The following is a 21,401-nucleotide window of genomic DNA, read 5'->3' on the forward strand; positions in this document are numbered from 1 at the left end:
GGACTGGAACCACTAAGTCCCATCCCAGAGAGGCAGCTCAGAAGGATACCATGGTTGGTAATGAAAGCTGCTGAGAGATCTACCAGGACCAGCAAGGCCACTCCCCGCCCCATACCCTTGAAGAGGGTACACTAAACATTGTGAAATCTATCCTCTAAATAGATCACTTACTTGTTTCTCATTAAAGTGTTCAGACAAGTCATCTATTTGTGTATATGTTGCTCTGCATATCTTTAGACAATGCTTGTTCTTCCAAGTATGTTTCTCTGAATTCAATGAGACTTAGTCTCAATGTATTAATTCATTAATTTATTTTATTTCAATAAGATACAATTAAAAACCTGATGGCACACAGGTTGAATAGAAAATAAATTAGCTGCCATATGAAAACATCCATAATTTCATTTAATAGACATAACAATAATGATAAAAATGCAGCACACATACATCCCTTAAAAAACCAACTTCTGTACAACTCACATTGGAAGGTACAGAGGAGTCAACCTAGTCTCTCCTGGAAGGGGATTCCACAATCTCGGAGCAGCCACTGAGAAGGTACTATCATATGTTCTGACTGACAAGCCTGTGACAATGATAGAAGTGAAAGAAAGCTGTCACCTGAGGATATTAATAATAATAATAATAATAATAATAACAATAATAATTTCTATTCTGCTTAATCTCAGGGAATCCAAGCAGATTACAACAATAAAATAACATACAATTAAAAGAAAACTGCATTAAAAATTCCAAAATCCCCAACCCTCTCTCTTAACATAAAAATACAATGACTCCTAAAAAGAGATTAAACCAAAAAAAGAAAAATTAAAAACATTAATGAACAAATACAGTAAAATGAGATAAACATTTTTCAGGTGTAGGGTAAAAGATAAAAGATGGAGGATGAAGGGAGAGGGGGGGAAGCAGAGGTCAGCAAGGGTGTTCTAGTCTGGAAAGGCCTGCTGGAAGAGATCCACCTTAATAGCCAAATATGTTAGGATTCCCTTGTTCTTTATACTCCCTAAATTGGAATTCTTCTTCAGAAGCCAGTAATCATCTTTATTCTTCTGAACTAAGTAGCTGACCCTAAGACATATAAAAGTGCTTGTTTGTTCTTTTACAGATTTCTCCTTGTAAATATATTAAGATGAAATACTGCTTGCTCACACTTTGGATTTGCTACTTTTTTTAAAAAAAAAATGTTTCTTCAACAGGTCCCAAACCCTGTGAATCCCTTGGAACAAAGAGCATCTTTCCTCTGGGTGGAAGTTCAGATCAGAAGCACTGGAATGCATGCTGCAAATTCCATAGTGAAAAATGCCTTAGTGTGAATATGTTCCCTCCTGCCAATGCCTGTATTGGTTGCTACAGTCTGACTATGTGTCTGGTGTCTTGTGGCCACAAACACTCTCAAAATCTGGGAGACTTTTATGTACTTTTCAATCCTTGGTGCTCTGGTAAGATTATGTATGAACTTGCACAGTCGAACATTGTCGCTAAGCGAATATCAGCTAAGTAAGAATATATTCCTGAGAATATATGTTGAGGACTTTGCCAATTGAATCAGTAAACACAACTCCATAGGCAGGGGTCTTTGCTTTGCCAGTGAGCATAATTCTGTAGGTATGTATTAACTAGGCTCTGAGTAAAGGAACATCAGTACATCACACATTCTGTTTGACACACTGTCTACTATTTCATCAATATTGTCATTATGGTTTTGTGACCACACACTGCTTTTCCTTTGTCCACACCTTCCCTGCCTCAGTTGCCTGAACTGGGTTCTGCTTTTCAGCCATTTCAACCACTTTTTGACAGTTCTCTGATCCCTAATTGATCCAATAAATGGGGGATGTCTGTAAGAACTTTTACCAAACCTCTCCATACATTATGTTTATTTCAAGCAGCAACTTTGCATATTTACACAACACAGATTGATGGATACATCTTTAACTTTATTGTATAAAGATCCAAATTATTTCCTCATATTCTGACCACATTAACTCTTAGACAATTGTCCTAGAGCAATTCTATTAGAAGGTGAAGACGTGGTTCATACATGTATTTGTTTTGCTTAATGTTTTCTTCACTCAGTGATTCATAGCCAAACGTATGAACCACCCCAGTTTAAATACTATTATTTCTAAAGGGGGGGGGGGGGCAAGTTATATGAAAACTTTCCCTTTGGTATTAGGTTTGTTTATCAGAGACTTTTTCAATACTCCTTTCACAGATGACACTGTGTATTTAGACAACAAAGCTCACAGAGAAGAGTATGTCTTGAATGAGGATGGGATTATATTCAAAGGTCTTCCCAAACACATAACCATGCATCCATGGCATTTTGGACAGGTAAATGCAATATGCTGCATCTTCTGTGTATAATAAATTGCTTTGGTATCGTTGTGTTCTTGGATCCACACTGTATGTCAGAAAGAGTTGCTATAAAGTGGCTGCTATCAAATGAATGAGATTCTTTTTAAGTATTACATGCATCTCCTCAGCCATGGAAACCCACTGGGTGACCTTGGACACATCGCATTCTCTCAGGCTAAGATGACAACAAACCTCCTCTGTTGCCACAAAGACAATATGATAGGGCTGTCACAAGCCAGATTTGACCATGAAGGCACATAACAACAATAAGAATTTTTTTCAACCACATGTTCAAAATTTTCTCTTTTAAAAATGGCTATGCTTGCATACATAGCAGGGATCAAACCAAGGTGAAAAGTGGAAAGATGAAAGTATGCATCCTGTTCAAATAAAACTTAGAAGGTGTATTGTTCTGAGTAAACATGCATAAAATAGGGTTGTAAATCTGTGTTACTCCCATGTCTAGCTGTCTCAGAGAAAGTATTAATAATCAAGTTATACTAGAAGTATAGAAGCATGCCAGTAACTCTCCAGTTCTGAGAAAATAGAAGACAAGTATAAATTAAAGCTTATTATATGCAGTACAATGGGTTCTTGGTATCTCCTGGGGTTTGGTTCCAGGATTCCCTATGAATAACAAAATCCATGGATGCTCAAGTCCCATTAAATATAATGACAGAGCAAAATGGTGTCAATTATATAAAATGAAAAGTCAAGGTTTGCTATTTGAAATTAATACTTTTTTTTTGTAAAAAATATTTTCAAGCTTGAATCCATGGATTAAAAAAAAAAAACCATGGCTAAGGAAGGCTGACAGTAATTTCCAATGAAATTAGCTATAAAATACAAGATATAAAAGATTACCAAAATATATTAAATTCAACTGATTCCTTACAGAACATGGTTAGACTTGCACTCTTAGTTTTGTGAGACTGAGGTAATATAGTATAGTCTTGAGCATTCAATCTGGAATACATTCTATTGATTCCTGCTGAGAGTGTCTCAGTGATAATTTTGTTTTACATGCATCTAAGAAATGAGGATTTCTAGCCAGAAAAAGGGGTACAATAAACTTGCTTTTCCTTATGGCACCATATGACTCTTTGTCATGTTAATACTTCAAGGTAAATGTCATTTTCCTTGAGAATCCCAAAGAGAGAGAGAAACTTGAACTGATGTCTTGTACATGCAAATTATGTGTCTAATTCAAATGCTGGAAAAAGTGTTGGTTAGTAGTTAGTATCAATTTAGCATGTTTACATTTTATATATGTGACCAACCCACCTGAAACTTTCTTTGACTTGGAAATCAACATTATTTATCTTTATATTCATTTATCCTATATATCTTGGTGTCAGCATCGCTGCCTATATTATTTTGTTTCACTGTTTTTCTGGGTAATTCACATGCTTGTGTAGTTAGTATATTTCACCAGCAACTGTCTTCTCAGTTATAATATAGAAAATGTTAAGACCAAATATTTGTTTCATGTGTGGTTTCATAAGAAATGTTCATATTTTTGTGTTAGTTCCAAGGTGATGTTCTGGATATCTGTTTGAAAATTCTGGATTCAAATACCAATTTCCTGCGTGATCCTGGTATGGACTGTTCCTGTCGTAATGACCCTGTATATATCAGCAGGGTGCTTAACACAATGGTAAGGCTTTATTATATGAAAAATGGAGGTGATTATGTTTTCTTCTGTTTCACTTCCTTCAGAAAAGTGTGGAACAGTTTACGTACTGGAATTTTGTGGACATATTTTCCTATAACAATCTCTGGCATTAATCCGCCTCTGTTCCTTTGATTGTCACTGCTGGCTGGGATATCACAAAATTGGCAGCATGTGTAAGAAGGCAGAAGTAAACCCTCTCTGAACATATCTTGTCAAGAAAACAGTGACAGGTTTACCTTGTTGTTGTTGTGTGTCTTTCAGTCATTTCCAATTTATGGTGACCTTAAGGTGAAACTATCATGGTTTTCTGGGGCTGAGTGTGTAACTCACCCAAGGTCACCCAGTGGGTTTCCATGGCTGAGCAGGGAATTGGTCTTCAGAGTTATAGTTCAACTCTCAAACCACTATACTATGCAGGTTTGCTTTAAGGTTGCCATAATTTTGAAGTAACTTGAAGGCACACAGCAGCAGCAGCAACAACAACAAGAACAATCAAGAGAAATTCCTAGAAAATATGGTTTTGGATTGTTTTAATCACTAGGTAGTTGCTGATAAAACTAACTTTTATGTTGAGTTGGGTTTGTATTTAAAGTGGGGGGGGGGGGAAGAAAAGAGAATGATGGCGATAGTTTGGAGAACTGTAGTGCATCTGTAAACCGCACCTGCCAAAGTTTCTTTTAAATTCCTGACAACAATGACTACAACAAATTAAATGTATATTATAAACACCATCCACTATCATTAATGAGGGGCAGATGAGATTCTTGTCTGATTAGCATTCTGGAGGATTAAAATCAGGAGAATGCAAGATATGTGTTTAAATAAATCCCTCCTCAAACTATAGAGGTTTGGGTGACAGTGAGAAAAAAAGATAGAGAATTGCTGCAAAGAGAACTCTGCAAACTAAATACCATTTTCAGTTCCATTTTTTTTAGGGAAAGCAGGATACTAGTACTATTATTACTACTACTATGGTCCCACATTTAGGGGAAGGCTAAGTTTGGGGTGAGGATAGCACTGGCATTTGCTCTTACCTTTATTTTAATATTTTGACACTTGCTTGTTGTTTCCTTGTTTTCAAAATGCTTGTACAATTTTAGAAAAGATCTGTTTTATTTAATCTTATGAAACATGTTAGTAGTTGAATCAACAGAAATATTGATATTAATTCCATCTTCTCATGCAAAAAAATGGCAATGAAATCTATGCCTGTTTTATAGGATAATGAAAAAATAAGCAGGTCAGCTTCTGCATAACCTATCCAGTGTGCACTGTTAAATTTGCATCCATCTTTCTAGGCTAGAGAGTAATTCTATTATACATATTCTAGTCACATAGCATTGTGTTGCTCTCTTCCTGATAGCAAATGATCAGGAAGTGACAAGTGATATATTTTGAATCTATGGCATGCCCACAGTATACAGCAGGGAATTGAGTTACCCTTTAACACCAACAGCTTTCTGTTTTCAGATTGGTTGTCATAAGAAGAAAAGCATTTTAAAGTTTCCATCCAACAATAACTACCTTCAGGGACTCAGTCCTTCAATGTGGAATGGAAGTATCCCTATCCTTCGGCAATGGAATCAGAACAAATGCAAACCTGTCAAATATGGGGACTGTGGAACATTTGCTTCTGTGCTATGTACAGGTAAGGAATATAAGGAAAGGTTCCAAAAGATAAATTTCCTTCCCAAGTCTTTGTAAGGGATCCTACTGGAAGACAATGTCAGTGTAGTTACACTGGTGTAGGCTGTGGCAGTAGAAGGGAAAAGGGTGGGGGTCTACACTGTCACTTGCTTGTTGGAACTGAAAATTTTCATCTGTCTTCCCTGGCCACCACTGTATATGTCTCCAGAGCAAGTGTACCTGCTAGCCTATTAACAATATCCTGGTCCCCATTTGTAACTCCCAAATCCAACATTGTTTTAAGATGTGCACATTTTCTCTTTTTCTTGGTAAGAGAGCATACCTCAACACATTATAGCACACAATCTCCATGAAAAAAATTGGTACAATATTCATTAGTGAAAAAACAAAACAAAACAAAAACGAAGTAAAAACTGGTACAAGAGTGTATTTTGTGGAGAAGCTTTTTTTCACATAAGAGTCTATTCTACACAAAATACAATAATCTATACAAAAATGGGGTTATTTGCACAAAAAGCTTTTGCACAAAAATCAAGTTATGGCATAGATTATCCTGACTTTGATACTGTGTGATATAGCTTTAGCCATGAGGACACTGGGGGTGTGGCCTTTCCCCAAATAAGAGTCCTGCCTCTACAATGATTTGTTTTCTTCAGTGTTCCATTTTCTAGCATTTTAGTGAATTAGACATTGAAAATCATTAGATCTCTAATATTTGCTGGGCTTACAGTCCCTTGGTAACTTTACCTGCCCCCCCCCCCCCTTTTTGGATGAAAATAATAAAAACAAAAGCAAAAGCTCATTGAGAAAATGAGTATGGTGAATGGCCTCCAATACACATGGGATTTTAAATCCCATCTGGAAAAGAAAAATTGAAAATTCAGGTGGGGCGCATTGAGTGACAGAGGGATTTGGCCTGTTTGAAAGTCCTACAGCTTAGTATTCTGGAGGAGGGTGATGTTGTTGAAACCCTTGGGCAATATCCAGTGCTGAACATCCACTCTCTCCTGAGCATTACAGAAGACTGCTCTGAAGGCTAGAAGTCTTCACAGAGCTCATGTCTGGTTTGGGAGAGGGTTTTAGGAAGGGGAGGGCCAAAGCTCTCTATGCTACTGTCAACATCATATTGGATTTAGGCCCTGAACAGGACCATTCCTAGTAAGGATATATAAAATGTAACATTTTGTTGCAGCTCCCACTTGTTAAAACTGCTTTTCAAAAATAAAATGTGTCCAGGATATTTTGATCACCAGTGTCCTCTTCTGTAGTATAAGGATGTCTAACTATCAATGGACTAGATTTTCCTTGTAATTAATTCACATCCTTGGGTAGTTTAGCAAAAATGGTAACTCACCTTGGGCCATAAGCCTTCTGCTTATCAAAATCTCTGGAGCCTGAATCAATATGGGGTGCATTGCAAATAGCTACACAGAACCTCCGAGAATCACTCATCTTTCTGAGATAGCAAGGCTATTGTCTGATTGTTGCTGGATAGTCCAATATTTCCATTCTTGATAGTTCTGCAGTTCAATATTTTATGTCCCTTCTTCTTCTAGTAATGAGGTGTTTGGGAATTCCAAGCCGAGTTGTTACAGGCTTCTACTGTCCTTTGAATGCTGTTAACCCTCTTATTGTTCAGGAGGTTTTTGACTACACAGGAAAAAACATAAATGGCAAAGAATATGTCTGGTAAGTGTGTGAAGAAGAAGTAGTTGTGGAAGTAGAATATTTTGTCAGATGTTCAGGAATAAAATCAAAGCAGTCTAATGGACAGATTGCTATTGATGGGCATGGAAGATATAGAAACATAGATTGACCAAAGACTCTTGAAGTAGACTTGGAAAAAAAAAAGACTCTTCGCAATTTAACTTAAGTTACCATGAGATCTATTCATAATCACCCTCCAGAGTGGAGATAATTTGATTTTTTTTAAAAAAATGTTAATTGTTTGAAACCTTAAAGCATATTTAAATTAAAAAAAATCAAAATCCAATTCAAAATTTCATACTTACAAATGAAATATTTTGGAAATGGAAAATTATCTTGTTACAACAGGAACCAAGACCCATTAGAGTCTGAGTATACAGTCGGCCCTTCTTATACACAGATTTTTTATACACGGATTTAAGCATACACGGTTTGAAAATGTTCCAAAAAAGTATAAATTTACCTTGATGTTCCATTTTTTATTAGGGACACCATTTTGGTATGTCATTATACTTAATGAGACTTGAGCATACACGGATTTTGTTATACACGGGGGATCTTGGAACCAAACCCCAGCGTATAACAAGGATCCACTGTACTTTTTTTTTTACTAGAAAGGGCCACTTGATTCCATAGGATCATTTGAATTATAAAATATTTTTAATTTTTTAAAATTAAAACAACTGTTGAATGCAACTCTATGAAGCATCTCTTCTTTTATGTGGTGTAGGACATATCATTGCTGGAATGAATCTTGGATGGTTCGAAAAGACCTAAATCAATCTGGAAGTGATTGGCAATATCTTGACCCAACTCCTGTAGAAACTAGTAAAGGTAAGTCAAGCCTTTACTCCAATTCAGACATTGGCCCGTTACACACGGGCTTAAAAGTACGCGCGGAGCACGTACTAGGGTTAAGGCGGGGCGGTGCTTCTGCACCGCCCTAACCCTAGTGCGCGCTGTGCGCGCACATAATGGCAGCAGCCATTCCACATGGCCGCCGTCATCGATACGTCACGGCCGCGCCGCCTCCAAACGAGGCGCCACGGTTGTGACGTATTGGGGTCGTGGCAGGGTGCCTAGGGCGCCCTTTCCGCGACCCCGGAAGGAGCTCCGTTTCGGAGCTCCTTCCTGGTTTGGTCCACTGGGCGCAGCCTTTAGACGGCTGCGCCCAGCGGACCAAAGGAGAAAGGGGCCAAACGGCCCCTTTCTCCTTCTCCCCGCCACCGCGGGGTGTCCTTGGGGCTTGAAACCCCAAGGACACCCCTTTCCAGGCTGCAGGGAAGGGGCCTTTTGCCGCTTCCCCGCAGCCCGGAAAGCGGCAGATCGGGGCTTCAGCGGCTGCCGCTCTGGCCACTGAGGCCCCGATCCGGCTGGGAAAGGTGCGCCTACAGACCGCCCCAAAGGGGCAGTCTGTAACACGCCATAGTCATGAGTCATAAAGTGTTACATGTGATTAACTGGCTGACTGAGAAAGAAGGTAAGAATGTTGTATCCATGTGAGTGGCAAGTGAGAGTATGCATCCTCATCTAAACAATTCAGTATAAGTGGAAATTGCATATGCTTATTTCGATGCATGTTCAACCAAATCTGCATCTCTTTTTCCATGGAGCATTTGGCTTATCTTCATGAGAAGAAGCAGTCTGAATTGGTGCCCAGAAAACAGATGTCTTATCTGTCCTTCCTCAGTGCCTTGTACAGATTTGTATAACTGCGTTAGTTATTCCAAAAACAGATTATTCCAATACAAATCCCATCCCATGCTGAAATTGATCACTAGGTGAGGATCATGTTTTCCAATCAAGTCAAATGAATGAGCGGACATGCAATAAATTGCAAGACAGGCCTGTACAGCATGTTGCCTTCCAACTTGAATATATAATTTATTGAAGCCTGTCAGGTGAATCAGATCTGAGTCTGATGTTAATGTGGTTGCATTGTAGTAGTGCTTCTTCAAATGTTGATCAAGTCATATAAGAAGCTGTAGCCCATGTGGAAAGAATTGAAGCTACAGTGAGCCCATTGTCTTCATGAGCTAACAACTGCAGATCAGACCCCCTAAAGATCATTCTGCCCCAGATTAGCCAATGGTGATGCATGCCCATGGATGCACTGAAGCAGATGTGTGCACATCACCATCTATTTACTAATATAGGCTTGAGATCCTATGTTTTTCCCCATCTGCGGTGGGGGGAAACAAACTCCCACCCATGGGAAATGCCCACTTTATAACTCCTAACCATAAAGTATCAACACTTTATGAAGTTGACTGATTCTGGTTTAAGAATTGTAATGTAGATTTTTGCCACATGACCTGGAACTCCTAGTTTTATTCCAGCAACATGAGAAGGGGAATTTAATGCTTTCTATCTCATTTTGCACACTGACTTTTTGTGTCCCATCCATGTAGTAAAACCAGGAGCTATAGAAAATAGCATTTATTTCCTAGACAGGTATATCAAACTTTGTGGATAATAAGCTGAGTTTCCCTGAAAACTTCGATTGCCATTTTTCAAGTTTGTAGCAGTAACCTGAAATCCCTGGGCTACCAGAGCCTATTGGTAAGATAAAGATCAAGGAGAACATAACTTGGAATACCACTGATTATTATGTTTACATTTGTTTATCTTAGGGCCAGTGTGCAGTGGTCCTATATGGGTAAAAAGCATCAGAGATGGAGATGTTGATACTGACTCAGATGGCCACCGTGTCTTTTGTATGCTAAATGCAAGAAAAACTGCATGGGTTTCTCAAGGAAGAGGCAAAAAGACAAAACTACACTGTGATGCCAGGCCTTGTGGCCAATATATAAGCACCAAAGGTGTTGGTAGAGACATACGTGAAGATGTCACTGATGCTTACAAACATGAATTGGGTAATAACTAATTAATTTTACTGGGAAATCTTATCTGAATATTTTAAACACTGATAGACTAACATCAAAACATCCTAAACATTATTAGCATCATGGTTTAACTGTATTTCTCCCCCAAAGAACTGTTTAATGAAACAAAATGGGGGGGGGGGGGACTCTAAGGAAGAGAATACAATGCACATTTAATCGAAGTTAAATGTTGACATTAATTAAGACAGCTGTTTGTTGAATTAAAAATCATACAAAATTCATATAATAATCAAGTCCATTCAGAAAGATTTGTGTTGACTTGGGAAACAATGTACTGAGCAATTATAGGTAAGAAGTCAAAACTATGTTTTCAATAAATGAGTATGATTGCTCATGAAGATTTGATATTGATCTTTTTTTCCTAGGTTCTTTGCAAGATAAAAAAGCCTTCTATAAAGCTTGTAAGAAAATTAATCCTCAGTACCTCAATGTTCCCAATTCTGAGATTGAGAAAGATATATTATTCCAGAGAAACAGAAGTCTGAAAGAAACTGGGATCACAATGAAATTTAAGATGGTTAATTGTCCCATATATGGTCAAAACGTTCAGATCAACTGGGTGCTTGAAAATTTGTGTGATGAAATCAAAGAAAGGAAATTCAACCTTAGTGCTCAAGGAATGATGCACAATGGAAGTTCATTGGAACAGTTCTGGAAGGAAAATATGTATGTCACACTTGGTCCAAAAGAAGGTAATTTTATTTATTTTCAAATAATCATATAGAGCCCCTCACCAGTTCTTCTAAGTCAAAATAAAATGTAACAATGCATAAGCCATGCTATGGGTTCAGTGCCAAAAAGTCACCATTGTGCAACAACATAGTCTGCTGACAGCATCCAAAGCAGAGTTGTGCCAACAGCATGCTCATCTGTGCCTTGTCTTTGGAAAGTGGGCATTATGCTTTATGCACTGTGGCTCTGTATCCTATAATTCGCATTGTAATTTCACATTGTACTTTGTACTTGTGCTTCCTATACTTTGTAATGCAGTTGTGCATCATGCACTATGAATTGTGCAGTGGCAATGCTTCTAGTAATTGACAGGTGTTGGTCAGTGTTGCTATTCTTCATGGGGTGTTTTGCTGTTGTTAACTGCCATTAAGTTGACTTCAGTGTATGTCAACCAAATGAATGAGACGTCTTCAAATCATCTTACCATCAACACCCCCTGCCCAGCATACTAGCATATCTCCATGCTATTTATGCCATGCTGAGGAGATGTTTGATTGCAGCCACTGTATATGAAAGGACTAATACATTTAAAAGCCTGAGAAAATAAAAAGTGATTGTCTGACATTTAAAAAGATAGTAATGTTAATATTACGTGAGCTATTTTCATTCTTGTAAAAGAAGCAACTGAGACAATCCTTATTTCTGGCTGGTAGCAATTACAAGGCAATGAACATCTTGTTTCCACGTCCGTAAGGATTTCTGGTTCCCAAAGGTTTCCTGGAGCACTAATATGAGTAAACTATATGGTTAAAAAAAGGAGCGGGAAAAGAGTTTTAAAGGGGGAAAGAAGAGAGAATATAAAAGATGGGAATGTGTTGGTTTTTGGCAACTTTGGCAGTGGGCTTGTGAGGAACTTTCACTGAGGCCATAGAGGCAACAGAGGCTTTAAAGTATATTGCTTAAAAGTACTGCAGAGATTTTTTTTTAAAAGGTGGGGGAACTTGTTTCCACTTCTTACAGAAGTGAAACAAGATGTTCATTGCCTTGTAATTGCTACCAGCCAGAAATAAGGATTGTCTTAGTTGCTTCTGCCCTATTGACCTCAAAGCCACCAGTCTCTACTAGACATAGTTTCAGTGTTGCATAAACTTTGAAGCTACCCATATATTCATGACCATATTCTTCACAAGTTAAATTTTCTGTATAGTCTTTAAAGGTAGCCCCAGCTAGAGTACAATGTAGTAGTCTAGCCTGAATGTCACAAGAGCATGGATAACCGGGGCATATTCTGCCTTCCCCAAAAAGGGTCACAATTGATACATCCACCTGAGCTGGTAAAAAGTGTTTCTGGTCAATACCACCACCTAAATGTGCTGACTATGAGAACACTCCCTCACTGCTCTCTTTCATCTTCAAGAAGACAGCAGCCACATTCACAGCTTGAGAATTTTATGGCCCACAGGCCACTTACAGCTTTTGAGGGGACTTTTTTTTTGCAGGCCTGTAAAATGTCTAACATACAAACACACACCATGGTACTCCTAATTCAGCATTTTATTTTTATTTTGAAAGCTATCAGGAATAACACAGCTCTTCTCCCCCTCACTTGTGAATATTATTAGACTGGAAGAAGACAATCAACCACATCTTGTTTTGTTTTTATTTTTCATTATGAGCTAGTGCTGATGCAAATGACAGTGGATTTATTGCTGTGCCCCTTCATTCCCAATTTACGGTGATCCTAAAGTTGAACTCATCACGGGTGGGTTTTGTTTGTTTGTTTTGGTCAAAGGTGGTTTGTCTTTGCCTTCCTTTGAGGCTGAGAGAGTACGACTTGCCTAAGGTCACCTATGGCTGAGTAGGGTGTTGATCATTGTTCTTCAGAGTTGTAGTCTAACATTAAACCACTACGCCATGATAGCTTTCTTAACCATGGATACTTGGGGATAACAAATGTTTCCTGGACTTCTGGAAGTACCCTTTCCTTGCTCTGTACACACTGATTGATTTTTATACCCAGATTTTTTGAAATAAAAACCTAGAGTTTTCACTTTGAAGACCCCACTAAGATTTCCCCATAACCTCTTTAAAATGCCTATGATTATTAAATGAAGTTAAGAGAAAATGCTCAATGTAATCCACATATTGATGGCATTAGGCCAAAAACTCTGAATTACCTACCCTAGTACATTCATATAGATGCTGAAAAACACAAGGAACAAGATGAAATCTTGCTGTACTTTGCAGGCCAGTGGTCATAAAGTAGAACAGAATCTTTTTCAGATACAAAGTCATCATAATACTAAGGCCCCTAATGCCCAACCTGAACAAATAATCCAGATGGATACTATGACAAATTGTACTAAAAACTGCTAAACATTCAAGGACCACACTGCTCTATTCATTCCCAAGTATAACCCATCTTTTAGGATCACTAAAGCTATTTCCATTCCCAAATCAGACATGAACCTTTTAATAATTGTTGTTTTGCAGTGAAGAAAATCCTGATAGATATCCCATATGATAGCTATGGACCTCACCTTTGTGATGATAATGTTATGAGAGTGGTAGTAGTCTCAATGCCAGAGCCCAAAGGGGAAATCATGATGATGGAGAGAGATATCCTGATCAACAGTTTACCAATTGAGATAAAGGTAAAGATATTTGATACTCTTATAATAATTGAGAAACAAGTCACTAATAGGCTGAGTGTTTCCATTTTCCAGCATACTATCTGGACCTGTGTGAAGGGGTTATTCAGACAGTGAAAATAATCCATGTAAAATCTGGGTTGAATCTTTGTTGTTCACATGCATTTTGAATGCATCCAATCAAGTCTGGACTGGGGGCTGCCAAAATCCCCATTTAACCCTGGATAATCAATGTCAGTTTTTCCCCCTGAGTTTTTCTAAAAGAGTCACATTCTTGGTTGTGTGAATAACTGATGCGAATAAACCTGGGATAAAATGCTGCATGTTTTGAACATGCTTTGAATACATTTGCATCATCTACTCCATCTTAATTTGAGTGCTGACATGTGTCAGAATTCTTGCAGAGATGCACATAGATATGGTTCCATAGTGTGAAAAACAAATTCATTATGTATTTTTTTAAAAATATAAGTGAATGACCCCATAGTTTTTTCACTGTAAATTTTAATATATAAGTGAACAATTTCCATTTTATTTATCAAATGTATAGAGCTCCAGGTTTCCAAGTTGTCACAAAATCCTGGTGACACAGCACTTGGGCCTTGATTTCCTTTGGAAGAGAAAGTGATGGAGTACTTGCAGTGTTCCCTCCCCCCAAATATTTGTTTCCATTAATAAACAAGTGGACTACAAGTGGTAGCAAATGATATGTGCTTCTACCATGCAGCTTATTATCTGTAATTCCCTATGAGGCATATGCTCCTCAAGGTTTATTCATCTCTCTTTCTTTCCCATTTCTCTGAAACTTTTTGAATAGTGATTTTCTTTACACAGACACAGATCCCTTCTTTCCTTTAGCCAGAAACTGTGGATTCCCTCACTATCTCAAGATCTGATGGCTTTTCATTTCCAAACAGCACTGACAGATCTCTTTTCAAGAGGCCACTTCCTAACCATTGTTGCCACAAAATTACATCCAATTTCTATCACAGACTTTTATAAAACTATGGAGATTACCGCACTGGGTTCTGAGAACGTTCTCATCACGTGATGAGAACGGAACACATTTGAGTATACCGCACGTATGTGTTCCAATCGGGTTCTCAGAACGTTTAAATGTGTTCCACATGTGTTCCAGGAGGGTACAGATTGAATGTGTTCCCAGCGAACTGAAACGTGATGAGAACATTCCAACAGAGGTCTGTGCGGTATTCTTATCCGTTCTCAAATCCGTTCTCTCATTCCTCCGTCTCCTGATTGGCTGAAAGAATGACAGGCAGGGAGGCAGGGAGGCAGGCAGGCGAGCGACTGCAGTGAGGAAAGGTGTGTGTGTGTGTGTGAGAGAGAGAGAGCGAGAGAGGGGGGGGAAGAAGGAGGGAGGGAAGGAAGGAAAAAGGGAGGAAAGGTGGGACAAGGAAGAGAAGAGGAAAGCAGGGAAAGAGAGAGAAAGAGAGAGGGAAAGAAGAGACCAGAGCAGAGAGCAAGAGGGAGAGGGTCTGGCTGCTTCTGCGGGGGGCCTCTAGTGTCATGTCCAGTGGGGCTCCTGTGCTGTCACAATGCAGGAGGCAGGGATGCCCAGGACCTTCTCCTCCTTCCCTCCAGGAGGGAACCCACAAAAGCTCCTCTGTTTGGAGCACCACACAAAAGCAAGCAAACAACTCCCAGAATTCCATAGCAAAGAGCCAGACAAGAGTTAAAGCGGGGAGGGAAGCTCACAACCTGAAGGCACACATTACATTCACACACACAGGAGCAAAAGGGTGTCAAGGTGCCAAAAAGGGGAAATGGGATGACAGCAGAGGACTCTTCTTTTCTAACCGGTTTAAAGAGCTGCAATGGCTGCCGGGGCTCTGCCCTTGGTCCAGTCCCCTACCTTTCCCTCCGCTTGAAGGGACCTCCGTGGAGCTCCCTTAAAACCCAGGCTGCCAAGGAGGGGACTCTGCCCTTGGCCCATCAAGTTACATAGGTTTTATCCTATTTTCTTCAAACATATGCCAGCATATGAAGCCCCAACGTTTTACAGGGATTTGCCTTCCTTCCCTCCCAAGAGAATCCTCGGACTCCCTTGGAGGGAAGACAAGCTGGGGGGGGGGCGGCCAGAGTCCCTAGGCTTACTGAAATCCCCCACCTCCCTTCCCCTTTGGGTCTGCATCTGGGAGAGATTTTAAACTCCGTTTTTGGATTGATTCCTATGGGGAAAGAGGGGAGAGAGAGAGATGGCAGGACATCCCCATAGCCAAGCAACCTCTGCCTCCCCAGATGAAGACCCATAGGGCTCGCTGCTCTTTTTAAACTCCGTTTTTGGATTGACTCCTATGGGGAAAGAGGGGAGAGAGAGAGATGGCAGGACATCCCCATAGCCAAGCAACCTCTGCCTCCCCAGATGAAGACCCATAGGGCTCGCTGCTCTTTTTAAACTCCATTTTTGGATTGATTCCTATGGGGAAAGAGGGGAGAGAGAGAGATGGCAGGACATCCCCATAGCCAAGCAACCTCTGCCTCCCCAGATGAAGACCCATAGGGCTCGCTGCTCTTTTTAAACTCCGTTTTTGGATTGATTCCTATGGGGAAAGAGGGGAGAGAGAGAGATGGCAGGACATCCCCATAGCCAAGCAACCTCTGCCTCCCCAGATGAAGACCCATAGGGCTCGCTGCTCTTTTTAAACTCCGTTTTTGGATTGATTTCTATGGGGAAAGAGGGGAGAGAGAGAGATGGCAGGACATCCCCATAGCCAAGCAACCTCTGCCTCCCCAGATGAAGACCCATAGGGCTCGCTGCTCCTTTTAAACTCCGTTTTTGGATTGATTTCTATGGGGAAAGAGGGGAGAGAGAGAGATGGCAGGACATCCCCATAGCCAAGCAACCTCTGCCTCCCCAGATGAAGACCCATAGGGCTCGCTGCTCCTTTTAAACTCCGTTTTTGGATTGATTTCTATGGGGAAAGAGGGGAGAGAGAGAGATGGCAGGACATCCCCATAGCCAAGCAACCTCTGCCTCCCCAGATGAAGACCCATAGGGCTCGCTGCTCCTTTTAAACTCTGTTTTTGGATTGATTCCTATGGGGAAGGGAGGTGAGGGATTTCAGTAAGCCCAGGGACTCAGGAGAGGCGAGCTCCATTGCCCAAGCCTCCCTTTTTCCTCTTTTCTGGGAGCAGCGCCTCTCCCGAGCCGTCCAACCACTGAGTGGCGACGTCATCAGAACACAGCCCACAAAACGTAATACAGCAAACCATTCTGAGAACAGTTTCAAGAAAAAGGAAGCGCTGTGCGGTAAAATGTGTTCCAATCACGTTCTGATCACGTTCCAGTTTACTCAATGCGGTAATATCCGTTCCAGGAACGTTCTCATCACGTTACGTGCAGAACGTTCTGAGAACGATATGTCGTAATCTCCTATCTGTATAACACCCCATCTTCACATCTTGTAAATCAGTAGAAAAGCTTGAGATTTTGGAACAATGTCAAAACAAGCATTCCTTTGTTTGTTTGTTTTTACTAGATTTTAGACCACCCCAAGTTGAATGTGTCATGCTGTACAGAAATCACATTCTCTAATCCCCTGAAAGAGGACCTCAAGAACTGTGTGCTCCACCTGGAGGGCTATGGACTGATTGGTGAACCAATAGCTACTGAGTAAGTTAAACTACAGGTCTGGTGTGTACTCATACTGAAGTGATCTCTATTGGTTGTGATGTCACATTCAGAAGCTAGTTATGACATTTCAAAAACAAGCTATGACATGAAGACAATAAATCTAATAGCAAACGTCATTGAATGTCATGTATCATGGCATCCACTTGTCAAGAGAAGTCAACTCACAACATTAAAAATGTCCTTATTTGTCCTTTATTTTTTCTGCAGATTGGGAACACTGGATGCTAGTCATAAGGCACAAACTTGTGTAGAGTTTACTCCATGCAGGTATGGCAAACACCAATTTGTGGCGAGTGTTAGCTGCCATAAGTTTTGCAACTGCAAAGGATATGCCAGTATAGACATGGGTGGTCCACCAACAACATCTGGAGAGGGAGGTGCATAAGTGATATGTAATATTGAATACTATTGAATATATAAATATTAAAGTTCTATTTTGAAATTCCATAATACGTCATGTAAGAGTTGTGCATAAAAGTAGGTTCTGGACTAATCTGGGCATGCTTAATCAAGTGGTAATGTGATCTAATGGAAACACAAATAAATACACTTTTAAAATTTTGTTATGGCTACAGTCAAAGTAAAAATACACTTCAAAAATGCAATTTGCAATGCTTTTTGATTCTGACTATTCCGCACATGTGTATTTAATTATCATTGTATGTTCAAAGAGCATTGATAGTTTGGCATGGACATATTTAAATATTTTTCACAATTCAGACTTGACACATTCCTGCTAGAGTAGACTGATTTATTCGGTAGGATTTACACAAGTGCAGTAGTTGATTCTCTGGGTCTAATTTAGTTGACACTAACAATTGAACTTAGGCCATAGTACATAAAATAACACATTCATTTGTGATATAGTCATAAGTAGTGCACAACTGACATGGTGGGGGGAGGAATCTGTGTTTACTTATGCATATGACATTATTAAGCAACAACAGACAAGCTTATTCATGTGTAGGCTTCTAAAACCTTTCTAGGTCTGGTTACTGCCTACCAATCCATCTGTACATTCACTTAGTCACATATAATTTTATCTGTTAGTTTCTAAGGCCTGGTAAAGATTATAATAAAGCGGCGGGCAGAGGCCACCCCTTTCTCCTCCGGATCATTGCCACAGCAACTACACGGCTGTGACAACGATCTGCCCGAAAAGGGAGCTCATTTCCACAACGCTGCCAAGGTAGAGTTGCGCCCTGGGGCATCACAGTGATGTGTCTTGTGTGCCACACCATTAGGACTCATCGCACGAGACATGTCATTGGTATGCACACTGTCTAAACACATGTGCAGCAAAATTGTGGTGCCCGTGCGTACTAGGGTTTGGGAGCGTGTGGTTGCTGTGTGTTCCCGAACCCTATAATTGGCACCACCATGCTGCTTTTGGCCCGTTTGTACCGGGCCTAAGATACGTTACTTCATGGTTTGGAAACAACCACCATAGACACTTTACACAACATGACACTACATTTAACAATCTCAGGTTGTGATTCTACAGGACCAAATTTTAAACCAACTTTATATAAATATAATATTAATTAAAACTATTCTGAGTAATGTGGCTATGAAATGTTGATGAATGCATTTTCTAAGCAAATTCTGCTTTTATCTTTCATGAGTATCCATGATGTAACATAAATCTGTAAATCTGTATACGAAAAGGCATAATTTTTCATTTTGCATGTGATTGGGCTTCATTCTCACATCTTCATCATTATTATAGACCTTGTAAACAACACTCAAGATAACAGTGTGTAGTTACTACCCAGTGATAACTTATTTTGAGGTAGAGCTACTTCATTTTTGACAGATCCATCCAGGCTTAGAATAAGACTGAACTGAAAGTCAGGATATAAATTAGTCCAGATGTTATTATAAAAATCAGCTACAGAATGTCTTTTAAATATATTTAGAAAGTCTTTATATTAATTTATGTAAATATTGTAATATTGTATATTATCAACACTATAAAACTGCCATTAATTCTTAAAGATGAATGTTGTACCCCTATTTACAAATGTAAAGTAGTGGGGGGGGGGAATCATTTATGTGAAAGGATGTCTAAACAATTTGAAACTTCTCAGCAAGATGTTTTAAAAAGTCAAATGCTGTCATTTTTTTTTTTGCATTCTGAGATTTTGTGCAAAAAACAATGTTTTGCTTACAAAAACAATATATTTAGGAAATACTATACATTGCATAAAACAATTTTCCCACAAAAATACTTTTTTTTAACAAAAAATGCCAAAATTAAAAGGTAAATAATGTGCAAAAACTCTAATAATTTTCCCTAGTGGAGAGAAACTTTTAAGTATTTTGCATTCTTGAATATAAGAACAAAGTAAGTGGAATTTCACATACCTACTCCCAAATGTTCCATGTAGTTAGGATCTAAATTCTATACTGCCTATTTGATCTACATATTTTGGACTTTTGTACATATCCTGGAATACAGTATGTACTTCAAAGAAGCACCAAAGCACATAGAACCTGGAGTTCTGAAACAGTCAAAAATGGGGAAAAATAATCAGAATATTCTTTCCCAATAAATCTTTTGGTAATACCTTTCCATATTCAATATGAAGACATTTCCAGTTTTTAGACCTTTGAAGTGAATCATTGAACTGAAAAGGATCAAAGAGCGTTCCAGTCTCCTGTGAATGAGTCATGCAATGTGAAATATACTATGTCACAAGAGCTGACCTGTTCTGGTCCCATTTCTTTGCCTCTGTTTCTGCACTGTGGCAGCAGTGTGCACTGGTGTGCCACTGGGCCGCCTAGCATGTCCACTACCACTGCAGATCACACATGTATGATGTTCACACGTTGGATGCTTCATTCTGACCTGAGAAAGAGCAACCTGGGGTGGCAATAGATGTGGCAGGCAGCTTAGTGGGATTCCCATGCAGACAGTTGCCTCAATGCAGTAACAGAGAACTTCAAATCTTCCTGGAAGATCTGGAGTAACAGATTTTTGATTTTTTTTAAAAAAACTTATTGCATAGAGAAATAAATCACAATTTTGCAGGCATGTTGTTCTGTTGAAAGCTTGTTCAATATGGTATGATGCTTTGACAAAACATTTTATTGCTGCAATCTTACCTGCACATTCCTGAGATTTTTCCCCATATTCTCCCTTGCGTTGTGCTAGTCGGATTATGCAGGCCAATGGGCTCGGCCAGGATTGGGCAGAGCAGATGCTGATCTAATCAGGTCCTGGTCTAATCCCAGCTCAAAGGGGGCTTAATGCAGATGAAAAAATACCCAATGTTTGCAGCAGAGTTTCTAGGAAACTCAGGAGGAACAACTGGCAGAATGGATGGCTTTGCAGACCTGTAGATCTGCAGACTTTTTCCACTTGCACCTCTATTGAGAAGATATCTGACATCAATCCTGCATCTATATTGGGAGTATTTCGCCATGTGATAATCTCCTAAAGAGTGACTAGAAAGGAACAGGGTTTTTTTAATTTTAGGGTTCTGAACAATTTTGCTGTGTAGATACTACTACTTGCCAGTTATGTACTGTCATCTGCTCATATAGAATATCTGCTATAAGGAACATGGATACTGTAAATAGTGATTTTTATAAAAACTTTAAGACTCCAGAGCTCTCTTTTCTAAAACAAATGAAAACATTATAAAAGCTACCTAGAATTTCTCACAGTGCAGGAATAAAGACAACAAGGGACAATACTATTTTCAGACTGTAACTGCCTAGAACTCTACATACGCCCTTCCATTTGTGTTTGCTTCAATGTGGATCTTCAGAAGAGAGCCAATATGGTGTAGTAGTTTGAATATTGGACTATGGAGTTTATCACACAGGTCAGCTCCCGTCATGCTCCTGTCACCCAAACGTCACCAAACAGCAACAAGAGCCTCCTGGTTGGATCGCTCCTTGCACTATTAAAGGGGAACGCTTCCGTGTTCATCATGGAAGCATTCTCGTAATTGTTTTAAAAAGGGGGCTTTTTAAATAATGGATCAAATCATTATTTAAAAAGCCCCCCTTTTAAAACAATTATGAGAACGCTTCCATGATGAACACGGAAGCGTTCCCCTTTAATAACGCCAGGAGCGATCCCACCAGGAGGCTCCTGTCGC

At 39.4% G+C, this 21,401-nt stretch overlaps 1 protein-coding gene across 1 annotated transcript; it reads left to right on the forward strand.

Annotated features, from left to right (window-relative positions):
- Positions 1-1,378: 1,378 nt before the first annotated feature.
- Positions 1,379-17,674, forward strand: LOC149317166 (protein-glutamine gamma-glutamyltransferase 5-like). Its single transcript, XM_089518834.1, has 11 exons — positions 1,379-1,457; positions 2,234-2,352; positions 3,905-4,033; positions 5,522-5,699; positions 7,255-7,387; positions 8,136-8,239; positions 10,039-10,281; positions 10,677-11,003; positions 13,477-13,637; positions 17,135-17,268; positions 17,497-17,674. Exons 1-11 carry the CDS (start codon positions 1,379-1,381, stop codon positions 17,672-17,674), a joined length of 1,785 nt encoding a protein of 594 aa, XP_089374960.1.
- Positions 17,675-21,401: the final 3,727 nt, after the last annotated feature.

The sequence above is a fragment of the Sceloporus occidentalis genome, unplaced genomic scaffold, assembly GCF_023333645.1.
Source record: "Sceloporus occidentalis isolate IW3139 unplaced genomic scaffold, rSceOcc1.0.p SCAF_3, whole genome shotgun sequence".
Taxonomy (NCBI): domain Eukaryota; kingdom Metazoa; phylum Chordata; class Lepidosauria; order Squamata; family Phrynosomatidae; genus Sceloporus; species Sceloporus occidentalis.